This window comes from Rhipicephalus microplus, chromosome 3 (assembly GCF_043290135.1).
Source record: "Rhipicephalus microplus isolate Deutch F79 chromosome 3, USDA_Rmic, whole genome shotgun sequence".
Taxonomy (NCBI): domain Eukaryota; kingdom Metazoa; phylum Arthropoda; class Arachnida; order Ixodida; family Ixodidae; genus Rhipicephalus; species Rhipicephalus microplus.
In genome coordinates this window covers 18855752-18874834 of record NC_134702.1, presented here as the reverse complement: position 1 = coordinate 18874834, position 19083 = coordinate 18855752, and the positions used below count along the sequence as shown (strand labels likewise).

Below are 19083 nucleotides of genomic sequence, written 5' to 3'. Positions count from 1 at the left end.
CGTCGGTAAATATGCGAGGCAGCAAGTATGTTTACTGGCTCCATGGCTTCTTGAAAAAGTGTTGCAGGGCCCCTTTAAAGGAACATGTTACCCTCAAATCAACTCTTCATTTTATTAAGCTTGTTATGACGTGTTATAAGCTCCAAGTATAATAAATATTAAAGGTTAGGTATCTTACAGGTTATCACTCGCATCCTACTGAAACTACTACTTATGGTTGTTCCAACTTCCTTTGAACAAAAAAAAAAGGCATTTGCATAGAGTCCCTATTTCAATTAAAAAAAAATATTGTGCAGGTTAGTTAGGTCACGATATTCCTTTTTTTATATGTCATACATTCCATTTGAATTTGATTTAAAATTATTTGATGATAATCACTATTTGCTTCTAATTCGTTTTGAACCTGAAATTCACTAGTCGCACAAGCCTAACGGCCTGGCATTCCTAGAATGCCCAATAGAAAGCAGAATTTCAGTGAATCGAATTCTCTCTCACATGCGCTCATTCACAGAAGTAAAATGCTAAGCGCAATGTCAGCTGGCCCACTTAAAAGAACCACAGCTTGAAATTACATGAAGCCCTCCCCATGACTGTCGCTCAAGACCAGGCGCTTTGTTATATTAAATTATACAAACCAATCGTCCTTCCACTTTCATCCAGCGGCTGTGCTTCTACTCTATAAAGCATATGCTGGCAGGCTAGTTCGTAAAATATTATTGTGACAACTTAAAGATCTTGGGAGGATATACTGCAGTAAAAGTAGACAAGACGAATGCAGACGTATTCATAAGGTCAGCAGCATTCACCGACTTCTACTTTTTCCAAGCTCAGTAAATGTAACTTCTACTCTACACCTGCAACAAATATGCTTTTATCAATCTCTTCTATGTTTGTTTTTAATGAAGGGTTATATTCAGGGTTGGGAGATATCAATGTAATACCTCATTATAGTGCACAGTGATTGACTGATAAAATATGAGCAAGGAGTCATTGGACATGTGAAATACATTATAGTGATACCGTCACCAAGAGCGTTTCAGAATGTGGCACCTCTCCTCCTCTTAAAGACCTCTCCCCCATTTTTTAAATGCAATTTGCACTTATGGCATGATGACATGCAACGTGTGTGCTAGACCTATGCTGTGAATGAATTGAGAAATCGAAATGCTTTAATCCTACTGTGAGCTGGACTGCCGCAAAGCTACAACCAACAATAATCATTGGCAATACACAACGGACACAACACTGCCCTTTGCTTTGTTATCTGACCACTAATGCTTCCATCCACTTCGAATTACAGCACCTCCAAAAAAGTGGATGCTTTGTCCAAGTTCTGTTGGATGAGGAAACGGAACTTATCATAGCAGACAATGGACGCAGCCAATCTCCCAAATTTGTCAGTTTTTCATGTGTATATTACATGCACACATTCACATGCAACAACAAAAGCTATGCCCGACATCCCCCTCCTCCAAAAAAAGAAAAAAATCTGGCTGCGTGACTCATTCTTCTGAGAATATTAGTCATGTTATGTCTTTTAGAAAGATGGCTTGGGGTCCCCAAATAGGGACACACTACACCCTTGTGTGAAGATTTTCCTCCCACTTTTTTCTTGTCACATTACAATTTTAAGTACCTGCAATCTATAAATCTTTTGCATTCAGAAATTAACATTCAATCAGAACCGTTTTTCATCTCCCATGAAACAGAGCACCCCATGAAACGGAAAACTTGTGAAATGAATATACGCGTGCTGCTGTTCAGATGAACAGCGCCTTATCCGTGTGCAGAACAAGGGATCAACAAACCAATAGTGTGTAGACTCCAAAAGCACTTGTACAGGTGGTGTAGAGAAACATCAAATTTCTACAAAATGACTCGTGCAACACGAATTGTAAAGTATATGTTTATTTATGTACATCACCGAGACCAGCCAGAACTCCAGTACAACCAGAAACCAGGCGCAGTGCATCCGCCACTGCCGTTTTTTCGGGGAAATTTCCGGCAGCAGCTTCATTTAGGCAACCCAATCAGTGGTCACAAAGAAGCCTTTTGCTGGGTGGTGAAAATAACAAAAAATAATGCACACGTGATGGTCAGCAGAACAAATCTCAACAGCAGGAACGAGAAAATTGTGCTTGCAATACAACCTTGCAATATAATTCAGATTGGTTCCCTCATTTTAAACGAGGCCCAGACTTGATCTTTTCTTTCAACATGTGTTACAGTAATGATAACCACAAGTGGTTAATATTACTGTAACACCAGCCAATTATTACTTTTAGGACACTTCGAGTCAATTAGTCCTAAAGTACAACGTGCAAAGTGCAGACTGCTAAAGCAATGTGTTGGCTGTAGCCAACAACCAACAAACAAACGTATAGCATGAAATTGAATTCGTGCCATTGTTTATACTTAAGTACACCCGTGGAAAGCACGATAACAACCTTTGCCTTAACGAGACTTTCAGTTAAACTGTATTTTCTATTCAATACATTTCAAACTCCCAATGCTTTGAGAGCGTGAGGAAAATGAGTGTCGTACTGAGTGGCTGTACAGCAGGCACAATGTGAATGGATGGTCAATGGTGCATGTTGAGTTGTGCATTCTGTGGTCGCGCCTAGAGCTCGCCCTTGATTCCGAGGTCTTCCTCCTCCTCCTCTGGCTCCTTTACCTTCCTGACAAAGCCACGATCTGTGAGCAGCTGATTGCACTCGTCGCGACTCCGCTGCTCCAGGCTCAGACGCTGAAAATGAGTGAAAATTTTCTAGCAAGATCCGACTGCACGCCGCGAACTTGACACGATTTAACAGTTCCCTCTAACTGAAGTTTAGCCAAACTGCTGCATTACATGCATCACAGAATGATGCCACAAACTATGAAAGTACACCAGAACAATATGAATGTCGACGCATGCCATACGCTCTAAGAAAAAAGTAAAAAGGCTGTATTGTGGCTTCACAGCAATCATAAGCTATCTCGAGCAAATTTATTTGCATTATTGCCATGTGCGTGGCACTTCCATATCATGAACAGCATACATGTGATCCGCAAGACAATCTTGAAAGCAAAGTGGCGAGCATCGTGTTTTCAAGAAAGAAAAGGTAAGCAGGCCAGGTGATTACTGTTGCGGGACAAAAATGTGTCCTTTGTACTCTAATCTTAAAGAGCAATATGGGAATGAAAATTAATTTGTACCTTTTAAGGCAAAACTTTAGCCCAACCCAATACGGATCAAGAAAAATAGATGAAACAACCACATGTGCTGAGCATCTACAACCATTCTTTATGGTCTGTCCTGGTTTGCATGGAATCCTTGTTTTAAAAGCTATGTACCAATGTACCAACTGTAGTCTGTTCCAGAAGTTCCCTTCAGCACTGTGGAGGCTACAAGGCCTTTTTGCCAATAGGAAGAGCATTTAGTCCCACCACATCTATTCATCCGCGCCATGTTGTTTGCTCACAGTCTTCACGGCGTCTGCCCGCCGAATTCTACATGCTTATTGCAGATAATATGGCTACTTTATTAACTTAAAAATGAGGTAAAACTGTGAAACAAGCAGCCACATCAGGAACTTGAAGCGCGGATTTGTTGTTCTGCTGATCGGTAGACGCTCATGTCGGTGGATCACTTTGTGGCTGTTTCTCTCCGATGCTGTTCGTGGCTCTCGTATGACTGCTTCTCCATTGACACGTTCCTTCGCATATGCCACTTCAACGCTCCTTTCCTCTCATTTGTGTTTCCATCGAAGGAGGATCCGACGTGCGCGAAACGCTGTACCAGTTTGAATGTCCCTTGGAGATGCAGCATTCTTGGCCTGGCAACACAGTCCAAGCACCCCCTCAGCGCATTAGGCTTAGCAGGTACAGCTACACAAGCAGCATATCGCGCTAATAACGACAAAGGTACGTAAGATGAAACAAACCGATGGCCGATTTCACCACTTATTTCTTTTTGTCAGCGCAGTGGGCATGTACAAGAGCAAGTTCGAACCGAAGCGGGAGGTCGCTTCTGAATGTGTGCTGCCATGTTGATTTGTAAACACAGTTACCTCTGGTAGCCGACACAAATAATTTAGTGTGTATGAAATAAATGTGAGAAATGCAAATAATAAGGATATCATGTATCAATGTTGCATAGCACATACCAAACAAATGCCAATTTTAATCAACCCTGTCAATTTGAGGGCACTTAGTATAATGTGGGGCTATGTTTTGCTGCGTAAGTGTGTGGGGTTTCTTGCACCCCGTAGCTTTTGTAGTGCTGAACCACAGTAGTGAAACAGAATATAGGGAGAACATGTTTTATTAATTTTGACAATCTGGGTTTGTTTAACACGCATTTAAATCAAAGCACACTGGTTCAGCCAGTAGGACCTGGAATCGAAGCTGCGTTTTGAACATTCAGCTACTAAGCTACCCCAACGAGCTATTACCCCTAGCTAGTAAAATTTCATTCATGCATATAAAACAATTTCACAATGTGAAAATTGCAGCATTTTACACCAGATATTGTGACGACCTGTTTCTTAGTAGCAGAAGCCTCTACCCTTACGTGCAAGGGTTATTATTATTAGACTCCTAATGAATGCTGCTTTCTGCGAAATCTCAGAACGAATTCAGGGTAATAACTTGACCTTCAGTGCAGACTACTGAAACAAGTCGATCACAAAAGCACCGTATCGAGAACAATCAGAACTGTTCTCTTACATGCCTTAGAGGTTTGCTAGAGGCTTACCCTACGAGATTTCAATTCCCACAACGCAAATTGCTATACAGTCTTGGTGCCATAACAAACGAATGCAGACAAGTACTGTAGATTGTGCGAGTTGGTGCAAAATAGAATCGTGTTGCTATAGCGCAGCTCAGTTTCAGCATGAAGAAACAATTCAACAGTTAACGAGAGAAATACAGACAATAAGATAAGCACTTTTAAAGCTCATTCTGTTGTCTGTATTTCCCTTCTTGCTCAAACTGAGCTGCGCTATAGCAGTACGATTCTATAAATACAGAGTTTGTGCACAGGAAAATCTGTTGCACATATAACTACGCCTGGGCTTCGGCATTTGTATCAATTCACCTCACACATACCGCTTCAACTGGTGTTAATATTAGAAGGTGATGCACTGATACCTTCAACTACCATGACCAAGTTATCTAAAATCAAGCAGATTTTTTCAAAGAAGAGTTAAGTACTATTGTAGGCTACATTTAATAGCAAAATAGTTTCACCTTTTGGCTGGCCTTTGTCTCTCGTGCGTCATCAAACTCGACAAATTTTTCCACTCTGCTTGACCTTAAGATGACTCATATTATTGCCACGCCACCACTATTGCTGCAATTAATCACCTGGCAAGACGCGTGTACATACTATATTGAATACAAAGAAAGGGAGAGCTGGGAAAATGAGGTGCTTATATTTCCATGAACCCCGCTATAAAATGTGTCTGACATCCTGAATCTATCGAAATGAACAAATGCAGGTAACAGCTGAAAAGCCTCGACATTATGGCTTCTGGACCATTACTTGATTGTGTTCTACCTACCTATGGGACTCCATATTTAACAGCAAATGCAAAACTACATATTTCAGCCTCCCCCCCCCCCCCCCTTTATTTTTGAACATTATTTAGGGAAGTCTTAGTGATAGTACAAAATTTTGAAAAGTGAATCAAATAACATTTTATTTGATTCGGCACTCAAATCAAATAATAAATATTAGACACACCGAGTACTTTTTAATAGTAAGTGTTAAAGGGGCCCTGGAACACCTTTTTTTTAGTAACCATGGAATTAAATCACTGAAAAAGCATATTGCATCACACATTCAACGCCACAAAAATTTTAAGAATTCGTCCAGTACGAGCAGAGTTACGAAGATTTGTCACATGCTGCAATCGAATACTCTCTTCTCTCGCCCCGATGAAAGTGCTGGAAGCTAAGCAGGGAGGGATGGGAGGGGCAAACAAAAAACACCATGCATGCTTCGTGACCTCGAGAACTTTTTTTTCTTCGAATACGTGGCTTTTCTAGTGAGATCGCACGCACACGCGTGGACAAGTGACTGCCTCCCGCGGCAATCTCTGTAATGACCGAGCGCGCCATGTCTAAATGAGACAATGGCTAATAAATGGGCTCACTACGAGTGATGTTTGGGCTTACTGTGTGATTTGTCTAGAGAAGAGAAAGCAATTTTTAGCTGACTTTGATAATTTATTGTGAATTCCAGGCCGCGTACTGCGCTATAATATTTCTGGCTCGCGTGTCGAGTGATGTCGGGAGCCTCTACTACCGATCGGCACCATGCTCAAAAAGTTCTCACTATGCTCAAAAAGTGTTGCAGGGCGCCTTTAATAAGAAAACCTGAAAGGACCTACACATTGAAAGAGTAATGTGAAAGGTTTCTTGTTTTAAACCTGAATTATACCTGTGTCACACGGGCACACAAAAAGTCTTTTAAGTAAGCGGTCTTTTATGAAGTTGAAAGACTTTTAACAAAGAGGTGTTTGCGGCGCAGACACACGGCAGCAACGATCTCGTTTTAGTGTTTTCGTTCGAAGACGCTAGCGAAAGCGTGGCGCTAGCAGTTAAAAGAGAAGCAATGAAAATTAAACGATGTATCACGATGTACAAATTAAAGACTTGTTGCACTGCTCGTTTATTCAAATAAATTTAAGAATAAGAGATGAAGAAACACCAATGTGAATGTTTTTTGCACTAGATAAGGAAGCATTCCCATAACTAGCGACATGCACAAGTCTGTCTGGCACCACTGTGCTTTTATTTACCATATTCGTTTTTCGCTGCTCTCGACACGTTATGGGCGACCGTACGGGAGAAAAAGCGAGGATCGCAAGCCTCACGGCCTGCCTTCTCGCTCTGGAAAGCGAGGCAGACGCTGGAAAAGCCGCCAAGGAGAGGATAAAGCAGCGCAAGACCGAGCGTCACCACGTGATATTGCCGACGCGTTGTAGCTGCTTACGAGAGTAGAAAAGGAAATAACCATTAAAAGAGTTCGTTACACCTTCTGCAGGATATGAAATTAGTTTTTACAAAGAGTTTTGGTGACAGAAAAATAAGCATTCGCTTTTTTTTCCCACCACTCGGAAATTGCTGGCGCCCACTGGTTTCGAGACTACTCATTCGGAGCCGTAAAAGAGATCGACGAACGCAGTTTACAAAAAAGACCGCTTCTGAAAAGGAGTTCGCTCTGTGACGTGTGTCTGCTGTCAGGAACTCCTTCTCGGAAAAAGACCGCTTACTTAAAAGACTTTTAAGTGCCCGTGTGACAGGGGTATTACTAATGTTGAATTCCAATGGCGGAGTCGGAGCAAGTTTTTCTGCTCCTTTCAGAGCAAGTGTGTTCCAATGACAGACTGAGAGCGAGAGTCAAAAGTTCCAATGAGAGAGCCGGAGGGGATTCAGAGCGGGAGTCCCTCCGTGGAGCAGGAAAAACTGCTCCGCCAAAATTGGTGGAGTGGACCGGAACTCAGCGTGACGCATTTCCTTTAACACATTTGCCTGCTTGGGGGCGCGGCTGGCGCGGCGCGAGTTGTGTTGATAATGGCGGACGGCATGGACGGCTCGGCTACCTCGGCAAAGCGTGAGGCAATGCTTCTGCTACTCGATAGCGACAACAGACATCGTGGACAATAGGTGTTGCACGCTTGGCCTGATATCCATTCCACACAGGTGAATAGCGCTGAACAAGCCAACGAACGATGCGGCGATGCTGGTAAACCACGTGGGAAACAGACAGCGGAAAAGACCACGCGCAAGGTATCCTGGGTAACGCGGCAGCTTCCGCCTTGCTCCAGCAGGGCGGGTTGTGTTCCGATGGCGGATTTGGAGGATTTGCTCTACGCCAGAGTCGAGTGCCCGCTCGCAAAGTCGGTCGGCTGCACCGACTCCGCCATTGGAATTCAACATAAGATGCGTGCAGCCAAAGGAATTACGGGACTGTCGACACTATACTGATCACAGAATAAAGAAGTTTTCGCTTAAAATGCTAATGTCGCCAAATTGGCCAAGTCTTTAAGCTATCTTCATCGTCACACGTATGTTATTGACTCATGAATATTGTTTAGTATTTATATGTTAGTTTCTTTTAAAAGCTGTTCATAAAGTGCCAACTTGAATACTCCAGTCACTGCTGTATTTCATCCTGAAGTTACAAAATATTTCTAATATCTAGTTGCTGCTGTACACGAGCATGCCTCAGTTTGCGTTAACTTTTTTTTGTCAGTTAAAAGTAACCATAACATTAATATGTAAAAGCTACTGAATATTTGTTTCAAATAAATTTGTGATGTGGAATTCTCGGGCTGTTCTGAAAATGTATACATCACTATCCATGGCTATTTGATTCTAAAACTGACTATTCGCACACCGCTAGTGTTATGTATCGAAAATTGATACGTTCCCTGGATAACTGTGACCGTGAAAGTTGGCAATTAAGGCGCACGTAATCGCGGGGAGACTAATACCACGGAGGATAGATTCAGCCCCACGGGGTGCTTTCTGATCCGTCGAGCCGTCTATTATGTCGGCGCGTTGGTTACGATTCAACCAAATAATACGCACCTCTACTTCCTCTCCTGCGGCGTTCAAGAAGAGTATCTCGGGCTTGGCTCCATGGATAACTTTGAACTCCGCGTTGGGACTAACAACGTTGAGTCAAGGCTTATCAACTTTCATTCATTTTTTTTTCTCCTGAACTTGAACGGAATAACTCATGTCTAACATACTAATAAAAGGATACTACTCGGGAATGTCATCGTAGACAAACCGTTTCACCTCGGGATAGGCATTCAGTCGTCATCCGCCGCAGCTCTGTAATAGAAAAAAACATGTGACACGTAGGCACTTTTTTTTCTCCACGTTAAGTGCTACGCATTCCAAACGCACACGTAGAGTGCTACATGACTTTAGAAAGAAGAGAGAAGGAATGCGTACCTCGACGCGGACGTGGGTGATCACGGTATCCGTGGGTTTTGTCTGCTCTTCGCCTAGCACTAGGCTGGCGCACAGAAGAAGCACGGCTAGAAGGCCGCGCACCATCGTGACTGACGCCGCGGCACAACCTCCTCCACGAATGGGCCGCGAAGGTCTGTTTGCAAAATCGCTACAACGCCGGCGATAACAGCAAAAAAACAGACGGCTGGAGCGCGTACGTTCAGCTTCAAACTGACTCAGCTCGGCTTGAAAAGACTGCTGGTTGGCCAATTTTTTTGGCACCAAGTTGCCAGCTGCGTGCGCGGCCGCCAATCGCTTGCTGCCACCGCTGCAGAACGTCGGAAAACGCCTACACTTAATTATCTCGGAATAAATGGAATTTTACTCGCCCATCCCATACACCTGTGCCCCAGCTCAGACAATGAACCGGATGTCGCGGACGCCAGAGCAACATATTTTGATAAGGATGAATAGACCGTCTATCTCATTTGAATTTGGCAACAACAGCCGCGCCAAATTCAAAAGAACGCTTCCAACATCGTTTACAGCACGGAAGAATTGATTGAGTGGTATGTGGGGTTTAACTTCCCAAAACCACCATATGATTGTGAGAGACGCCGTAGTGTAGGGATCCGGAAATTTTGACCTCCTGGGGTTCTTTAACGTGCACCCAAATCTGAGCACACGGGCCTACAACATTTCCGCTTCCATCGGAAATGCAGCCGCCGCAGCCGGGATTCGAACCCGCGACCTGCGGGTCAGCAGCCGAGTACCTTAGAGACTGCCGCGGCGGTGCTACAGCACGGACGATACAGAACGACGACACAGAGACAAGGACACGAAGGTCCTTCTTGTCTCTGTGTCGTCGTTCTGGTCTAGCGCTATCGTCATGTCACACCAACTAGCCCAAGCTGCCACACTTCTAAGTTACAGCATGGAGGAATGAAAGATGTTTCTTTCCTTCATGGTGTACAGCAAGGAGGTTTAAGTAATATTTGCTGGAGTGGAGGAGGCGGCCCTCAGGTGAAGCCGCGCGCCGCCATCTTGCCATGGGCAGAAAGCGCGCCTTCCGCAACTCAAGCGGCTGCGGCCGCACAGATGTTCCGGATGTTCGCCGTTGTTGTGTAGCGTCCATTGTCCTTTCTTAAGGCTACACAGGTCAAGCGAAAATGTTTTCTGGAATAATGTTTCAGTTGTGAGTGTCATACTTCGAGCTTGAATGCCGGAACACATGCATGTTGATAGCTGTAAACCTGCCTTCACATATCTCACTGTCATTCTTTTTTTTCCTTACGGATTTCTTATGAACTCAAATGTTCGAAGCACTTCAGGGAGTGCTGTTGAACACTTGTGTCATTTTAGAGGCCTGACTTTTAGGCACTAAAAAACTGTGTTTTAGGCGCCAAAGAAAGGCATGCAGGTAAAACACCGTTTTAGGCCCTCAAAATCATATTTATAGGCACAATAAATTCTTACAAAAATTGAAATATTCCAAAACAACTACGCCGGGGACTTGTATCTGTGGGGTAAAAAAAATGATATTGTTTAAAATTGCAGAAATGCACCAACGATTGAACATATACATGCATTTCCCGCGCGATTCGCAGTATGTGGCCTTTCATTTTGTTGTCTAGTATTGTGCGTCAAGTGTCCACCATTCAATTAACACTTTCCTGGGTCTCTTTGGTTTCGTTGTGGCTGGGAAGGGCAGCGCCGGAGCAAATAACCAGACCACTGATACTCCAGAAGAGAGGGATGCTAGGTCTAATCACGTAGGACCACTTTCTCCCCTACCGGTGAACACCTTAAAGGGCCCCTCATTAGGTTTGGGCATTTCGAGCTGACAAGCGTAATGTTGCACCGGGCACTCCGGATCATTCCTGTTAAGACTTGCAAAATTACATGTCGCGGAAAAAAAAAAAACACTCAATTTCTAATGAATGCCACTTGCCCTTCTCGCGGGCGTGCGCCCCAAGATTTAGGGAGTGACGTACGGCAAGGAATAGTCCTGTTTTTTTTTTTTTTTACGTAGCTCCTTTTTCGCTGACATCGGTGGGCTGACGTCGCATAACGTATATGCTCTTCATCAAAAGTTCGTTAAATGCAAGCTATATCTAGAAAAAACAGACGAAAAATGTCTCGTCTTCTGTTAATATTCTACATTTTAAATGGTACCTCATTAATAGCGTTGAACGTCACATTACTCTATACTTCCCGCAGGGCGCGGGTTCGAATCCCGGCTGCGGCGGCTGCATTTCCGATGGAGGCGGAAATGTTGTAGGCCCGTGTGCTCAGATTTGGGTGCACGTTAAAGAACCCCAGGTGGTCGAAATTTCCGGAGCCCTCCACTACGGCGTCTCTCATAATCATATAGTGGTTTTGGGACGTTAAACCCCACATATCAATCAATCATCAATCAATCATTACTCTATACTTAACATGTGTAATTTGTGTGTTCTGTTGGGTAGCATGAATGAGGAGTATTTCGGTTCGGGCTAGCTACTTCATATCGTTTGGATGGGAAGCGCAAAGACAAAGAAAAAAGAAAGACTGCACTCTTTGTCTCTGTGTCTTTCTTTTCCCTGTGTATTTGCACTGCCCTTTCAAAACCGGTATAACGAATGAAAGCCGAGAAAAATAATGAAACACGCAAACAGAATCTCAGCTACCTATTATTTTTATTTTTGTTTTGAATAGCCTCGAGATGTTACTCACTAATCGGCCCTCGTTTCGCATCCACCTCGATGGACCAGTCGCAATAGGGTGCTCCGGCAACACCACCTAGACTTTTTTTTTGAAAAAAGTCTAGGTGGTGTTGGCTCCGGCTGCTGCTGTTCTGATCGCCGCAGGCTCGTTTGTGGCCGAGGCGGTCACAAACGAGGCGCAAAGGCCCGTGTACTGCGGGATGTCAGTACACATTAAAGAACACCAGATGGTCAACATTTGCGGAGACCTCCACTACAGCGTCCCTCACATTCATATTGTGGTTTTCTTTACGTAAAACCACACATACTACCACTGCTACTACTACTACTATATACTACTGCTACGACTACTACTACTATTACCCCATTTCGCTTGCGTTCTTCTCGTCGTTCCTGCATCGTGCCTTCGCCAACCCTGACAAGGTTTAGCTTGTGTTTGGTGCGTCGTTTCTGATCGCAGTTGATTTATTTATTTTATTTATTTATTTATTTAAGACATACTGCAGTCCGAAGACCAAGCAGGTGGGCAGGGATTAATTACATAGAAAGCATCAATCCGCATGGTAAATTGGTACACAATTCTGAAAAAAGTCCAACAAGTGTGAAAAAAAAAAAAAGATAGCAATACACAAAGAAACATAGCGGCACAGTGAATGTTTAAAATATTGCAGAAAGTACACGCTTTTCAAAATCCGACACATCACGCGCCGAAAACACATCAACAGGCAATCTATTCCACTGCTCGATTGTGCGGGGAAAGGAGTGCTTAAAAAGATTAGTGCGTGCAACAATTGGAGTTAGATTGTGCTCATGGGTGCTTCGAGTTGAACGAGATAAGCGGGGCTGAATATAAAGTCCTGGATTAATATTGAATTGTTGGGAATTAAGCAAAAACAGAAATCTTAGACGCGCAACCTGCCTCCTGTGTTCCAGGGTCATTATATTGTTGTTTTCCATGAGAAGCGATGGAGAAGCTCGGCTATGATAGCTGTTAAAGATGAACCGGACTGCCTTTCTTTGCACCATTTCTAATTTGTGAATGTCTTTTTTAAGGAATGGGTCCCATGCTGCGCTTGCGTACTCGAGTTGCGGCCTAACAATGGAATTATAAGCTAGCAATTTAACACGTGGAGGAGCGGCTTTTAGTTTGTGCCTGAGGAACCCGAGTTTTCTGGAGGCCGATGCGCAAATTTTGTTAATGTGACTGGACCAAGTTAGTCGGCTTGTTATAGTAACTCCTAAATATTTATATTCGTCTAGTTTCATCGGAGTGACGTGGTTTATCGCGGTCACAACACATGATCCTTGCCAGCCTCTCCTATAAGGACACCCACTGCTTGATCCATCTCACAGAAACTCGTAATAAACAACAGAGGATGTCGAAACGACATAACATCGTAGGCGTAGGCTGGGGCACGTCAGGCGCGCGTGACCTTGCATGTTGTTCTTGGTGCCTATGCGTCATGTGATCCTCCAGCCGCGATACCGAAGAGAACAGGGAAGGAACGAGGCTCGCGAAGGCTACATGGGAGGAGAGGCTAAGAGCTTGCTTCTTCGCATCATGCTGTGGTAGCTTGTTGCAAACCAATTTGAAAAATCACCGTGGTAAATCGCTTTTCATTGGGCACGCAAGAACTTATTCTAGTGTCTAACTTCAAATTATTATGTCACCCAGAGAAGGATGCTTAAAAACTAAAATACAAACAAAACAAAAGCCGTGTGCACATCAGATTTTTTACCTGAAGGCGCTGCGGCAGAAGGGTTACAATGTTAAGGAAAACACGCCTTCATTGACGCAACACACTTTTTTCTTTATAGAAACCATTTCATTCCGTCATGAAACTAACAGAAAACGAACTAATAGAAAAATTATCTCTGATACGTACGACATTCTAAAATCTAAATCATACGTACCATTGCGCGAAGAGGACTGTTTAGGTATATTCATTTTCAAATGCGAGTTTTACCATGAAAAGCTTGACATAGGAGCTTTAACCATAGTTTAATTTGACGTGAAGATAGCAATTCCCATCCTAGTTTATTTTTTCATATTGTTACAGCTGTCATTTTTGAGTAATGGCTTAAGGACAAACCTTGAAGCCCTGTTCTATATTTTTTCATGTTTGTCACTTAAAGAGATATGACAAGGGATCTCATACGGAACAAGCGTATTCAAGCATACGGTGAATGTATGCTAAATACACCGTTGATTGTAAACATGCCGGCGCCTGTCTCAGGCTTCGCTTTATAAAGTATAACGATTAATTTGGCAATTTTCGCCACCACTTAGTCAACAAGAGCATTCCATAAGTGGCCCTCTATGCTTTTTCATTCGTTTTCCAGCTACCCGCGGCTGCCCAGAAAAACCTGCTATTCCTTTCCCCCCGCAACACCCAGGTTTTCAGGACAGTTCTTCAGTTCCTTCGGGGCATTGGACAGCTGTCTGCAGAAGGCGGTCGCCGCGTCCTCGGCCATAGACGTCACTTTTATTTTCTTACCACACCTTTAATTCTTTATCCTCCTTCCCCTGCAGACACCGAGACATGCTTCCACTTAGGGCTGCAGAAATAGAGTCTTTTCCACTCCTAATGCTTCTCCTCCAATCGCTCGCAGCGTGGTAGCTTTGCCTTCGTTGTGTTTGGAAATATCAATATTGTCTTTTTTAAATGAATAATGGTTTCACACCACGCTCTAAAACAAAATGTGGGCTTGAACAGCTAGCGCTCATATAGGCGCTCATTTGGGAAATAGGCATGTGTAGGCACTTAGGCGCGAACAACCAAAATAGGCATTTACATAAGGCACTACAAAAACACCATAAAAGCCCTTCTTAACCCTTTTTTCATGTTCATATATCAAAATGGCACCGTAGGAATGCAAGGAACAAAATAGCCATGCGCCCATAATCCGGTTTGTAGTCATTAGATGACGGCCTGACTGGTAACAAAAATACAGCGACCACATATAGTTACAACCAGACTGAACTGTGACCCGTAAGTTGTCCGGCTGGGCTAGACGTGTTTCTAAAACACCTGCAATGTCCACTCATACACATTTGTTTTGCTTGCTGGTACCACTAGAGTGGTAAGCAAGTGGGAAAATAACACACCGGTAATTATACTATTCGTTGAAATTAAATACGCGTCTCCATCATTTAGTTTTTAATTACTGGCAGCTGCGTAGCCGGAATAGCTCACAGTGCACGACACGGACGAAGTGAGTGCCCTGTCATGGTCATAAACATTGCGTAGCCAAAAATTTTTGTCGGGGAGGGGCATTTTGTTGTTTTCGGGAGGGGCCCGCCCTTGAAATGACCATTTTTTACTCTATGCCTTGGCGAAAACAGTTCGGGGGGACGGGGGCGGGGGGGGGGGGAGGCACGGGCATGGTGTGCTAATTAATCTCTGGCAACACACCTGCTTCTCAGTTGTGGCAATCAGAAGCTTAACTCGCTACCACGAGGGTAGTTAACATTGTTTGGCCAACACACAGGGACCTGTCTTTTTTTTTTTTTTACATTCGTGCCTTTTATTTTGTTATTTGAAGTGCAGCGAGCAAAAACCAGTGTCTGGACTGTGCAATGTTCTTGGTTCAACTAACTGCAAAAAAAAAAAAAGAAAGAAAGACCATAACCGAGGGTGCTGTTATATGTGTTCAACTTGACGATGTGGGAGTTGCATCGGCTACACGACAGCTTTTACAAAAAAAAAAAAAAAAAAAAGAGAGAGAGGATCGAAGGTTCATACGTTTTCTAAAGGGATCTGAAACAGCTGCAAAAGAAAATTCTATCGCAGAGAAATTGTAGTGAACTAGAAGAGCGAGGCTTTAACCTCAACCCAGACAACGCTCCGACAACCTGAGGTTGTCCTGAGGATGACCTACACCGTACGAAAGTATGACCTGAGGAAGCCCTCAAATGAACCTCAAGTGGTCCTAAACCAGTCCGTTTGTCCGGCCTCAGATCGTCCTCAGGGCATCCAGAAAAGAGCACATTATGATGAGTCTAGTACTTTTTGAGGACGAAGCATACAAGACCTAGGCACTCATCAGACCTTACGAAAAGTTGCTCTAATTCTTCTTTTGGAGCGCTGAAATGACAACTGATCAATCAAAAGTGCCTGAACATGCACACTCTTTAAAGCACTGCCTGTGAGGTTTCAGTAACAATTTCTTCAAGTATAGCAATAAAAACAGCAATGCACAGAAAACATGTTTATTTTCAGGAATGAAACTTGGCAGTTTTCACTAGATGAGACTTCTTGCCCTGTGCCTTCAGAGGTCTTCATCCGATGGGCTTGACAACGCGACACTTTGAAGACATTCTGTAGTAATAGAAAGCAGCATATCTTGAAGCACAAGTGAATTTAGAGTATCAATAAGAATATTAAGACAATAACAGCATGCCAGATTTGAAAGCATAAAATGAAAATTATATTACCATAATGTGCAGGTACGAACTAGCCATTATATAATGGTGAAAATGATTTATATAGTTCATGCTTGCATACACATCAAAATTCGAGTAAGGCAAGAAAATTATTTAAACTATAACAGCAAAAGTATCATATGTTATGATAGCTTCAACAGCACAGATAATAAAACTCACCCTCATGGTGAGTGCGAGAAGTTCTTAAGCGCTGCTTCTGGAGCTTTTCCCCAGCATGCCGAAGCCACACTTTAATCACACACTCGATGTCATTTTTTTTTGTTTCCGGAAAATTTCGCCTCACGGCCTCTGAAAAAGTACAAAGTTCATAAAACAGGAATTACACAAACATAATACATTAATATAATGCTACATAGGTTGTTTGAAGAAGTACCTCTAGTCAGCATGATCGACATTTTGATAGGTGGGCACATCATCATTAAAGGTCCTTGCCATCCTTCCCCATGTTAATTTCCCCATGCCGGGGCCTCGGCATGGAGCAACAAGTGGCCCGTCAGCATGCTCTGCAGCAAATACGACATGGCTTTCAGTTTTCTTATGCCTCAGAGGACGGTGTGCCTGCTCAGCAAGCCTGTTGCAAAGTTGCTCCAAGGGAAGGTCTGGCTTTCTCAGCATTCTCTTTAACGAGGACATATGGTTTTCAAATGGGAAGGCACTCCATGAGTCCAAGGGGCCAAGGTGTGTAACATCATCTGCCAAATGACACAGGCCATGCACATTGTGTGAAACATGCTCTTTGCCATAAATGCTTATGAATGTCCGGATAAAAAACTTGAGCATGTTTCCGGCATACTCTATCTCACTTGCAGGTGCAGCTGGTGTGGAAAGAACAGAGATCCCCACATGTAAAGCTAAGAAGTTCTTGTACATGTGTGCAGGAATCAGTGATGACAAAACAACGGGTCCTCCATATAAAAGAAAAAAGCGAAACTCAGTCGCTTTCCACCGATCAAGTTCAGCAATGCTCCTCGGCTTTCGGCTAAAATCACATGGAACACACCGTGCAATTTGAGAATTTTTTTCCGACATCTCAAGACGCACTTTGCTTCCAAGTCTGGTCACTTTTGGGCCACGTACCCACAGTGTCAAGAGCTTGTTCATGACACCCAAGCACACAAGGTGCATGTAATCTAATGGTATATCTTTCACTAGGTCAAAAGGAAGTTCCTCAAGAATACTTTCGCCTGTGTGATGCTCCTCCTGGACTTTTAAGCGAAAGCTGTCATCTGTTCGCTTGCGAGCATTGACGTTTGGGAAGCACACCCTGCCCTCACAGTAGACACCTTTTACGTCACATTTGGTGCAGCTGTAATAGCCTGTGTGGCTTCTGACATATAATACAAATGCCTTTGCTGGTGCATCACATATGAGGGCATACAAGCTAACAGGAATTGCAGTTTCTCCAATGGTAATCCCTGTTGTGATAGCAGCATTTATGTCACAAACAAATGGTCGCAAAAAATCATTCGCGTTGTTGGGCTTGCTGCTTCCGAAAAAAACACCCACTATAAATGGTGCTTTGTCCTCCAAATTACTTATGCGTCCCAGTATGCACCAAAATTGGCCCCGTGAACTTTTTGAAACCGGCAGACCGTCAATGTTGAAGCTAAGCTTCAAAATTCTTGGTAGTTCTGCACAATCTTGCAGCACTCGCTGTAGGCCTGCACTGAGGCCGAAATGATGGTATTTCCCGCCGGCCAGCTGCAACACTTCCAGGCACTTCTTGGGCGTCTGTAACAATGCCCTTGCAGTTGAAGGGAGCGCGCTGAAGCATTCGTGGGACTGTAGTACTCTCAAGAGCGATGTAACTGAAGTGTGCGATGCGCGAGATTGTAAGGCCCACGCTTGCAGTCTCTCACGAAAGGCCAGCAAGCTGTCCACACTGCCGCGTTCACAAACTTGCTCTTCGTTACTCCCAGTCGGTGCCAATTCGAAAGAATCCCTCTGCCTCACCTGCGAGGTCGCCGAAGTCGAAGCCGCAGCGCTGCTGTCATGGAAGGCACGCCGTTCGAAGTCTGTGTGATCGTGAGGCACAGAAACACTGCAGCCGCTGGGGTAGCACGCGTCGCCAGAAATCAAAACGTGTCCTTGGGGCACATCCGTTTCTGGAACGATCGAGGAGTGTGCCGAAGGCCGTTCTCTGTCATGAACACAAAGGCGACGATGGCCGTCTTCGAGGTCGACCGCACAAGCCTCGGAGGGCAAGTCGCTCTCTCTTTCGGCGTTGCGGGAATCTCGGTCAACGTACCGCGTGTCATTTATGACATCGGCCTCACTGTCAATAAGCTGAAAACTAGCATTGACGCGCCGATTAATTTCACGCCGAAATTTGCGATCCGCGCTCTCAGCCATCTTGAACAGCACAGAGCACAGTAGAATGGTGGCTAGACCAAAGAACACCCACCACCAGAACACGTTGTTAGGCTAGTCAGTTGGTTTGTACATACATACATGAATAAGCAGTAAAGATATACAGCGCGAGGCTGAAAATCAACTGTCCTCTCTTTTTTTATTTATTTACCTTTGCGGCTTACAACTTCAATATGAAAATTTAACAGAAGACACTCACCTGGCATGCTTACGATTCTTTGAGGGCTTCTGCGAGAAGCTTCCTCTATGGCGAGAAGTGTTGTATTGGAATGTTGACTCGACCAATGACTCGACTTGACTTACTGCAGGCCCATAATGATGATGATGATAGTTGCGTCACTTTAAAATGGGTAAACAGTGTCGTAGACATCCAGATTTAAAAGCACCTTGACTGCGCATGGTGACCGCATTAAGGTACTGCTTTTTTTTTGTTAGCACCACCACAACTTCAGTCGCCCATTCGTTTTCCCACAGCGTTCTAGTTCCAATGCTGCTCTATTCACGATAACCTAGGCCAGCCCAGTCGTCAGCATGGTCAGTTGTCGTCTGCTCGATGGGACCGTGCGGCATTGCAACACTGGACACTCGAGAATAACGTGCTCGCTA

The 19083-nt window shown here is 44.0% G+C and overlaps 1 protein-coding gene and 1 pseudogene across 2 annotated transcripts; both read right to left on the bottom strand.

Annotated features, from left to right (window-relative positions):
• Positions 1–1892: 1892 nt before the first annotated feature.
• LOC119181132 (selenoprotein M-like) lies at positions 1893–9187 on the bottom strand (annotated as a pseudogene). Its single transcript, XR_012894194.1, has 4 exons — positions 8956–9187; positions 8762–8832; positions 8584–8662; positions 1893–2746 (listed from the first exon to the last, which is right to left on the bottom strand). The product of XR_012894194.1 is annotated as a selenoprotein M-like (transcript).
• Positions 9188–15857: 6670 nt separating this feature from the next.
• On the bottom strand, positions 15858–18761 carry LOC142803618 (uncharacterized). The gene is made up of 2 exons (XM_075889004.1): positions 16267–18761; positions 15858–15982 (listed from the first exon to the last, which is right to left on the bottom strand). Exon 1 carries the CDS (start codon positions 18457–18459, stop codon positions 16483–16485), a length of 1977 nt encoding a protein of 658 aa, XP_075745119.1. The 5' UTR covers positions 18460–18761; the 3' UTR covers positions 15858–15982; positions 16267–16482.
• Positions 18762–19083: the final 322 nt, after the last annotated feature.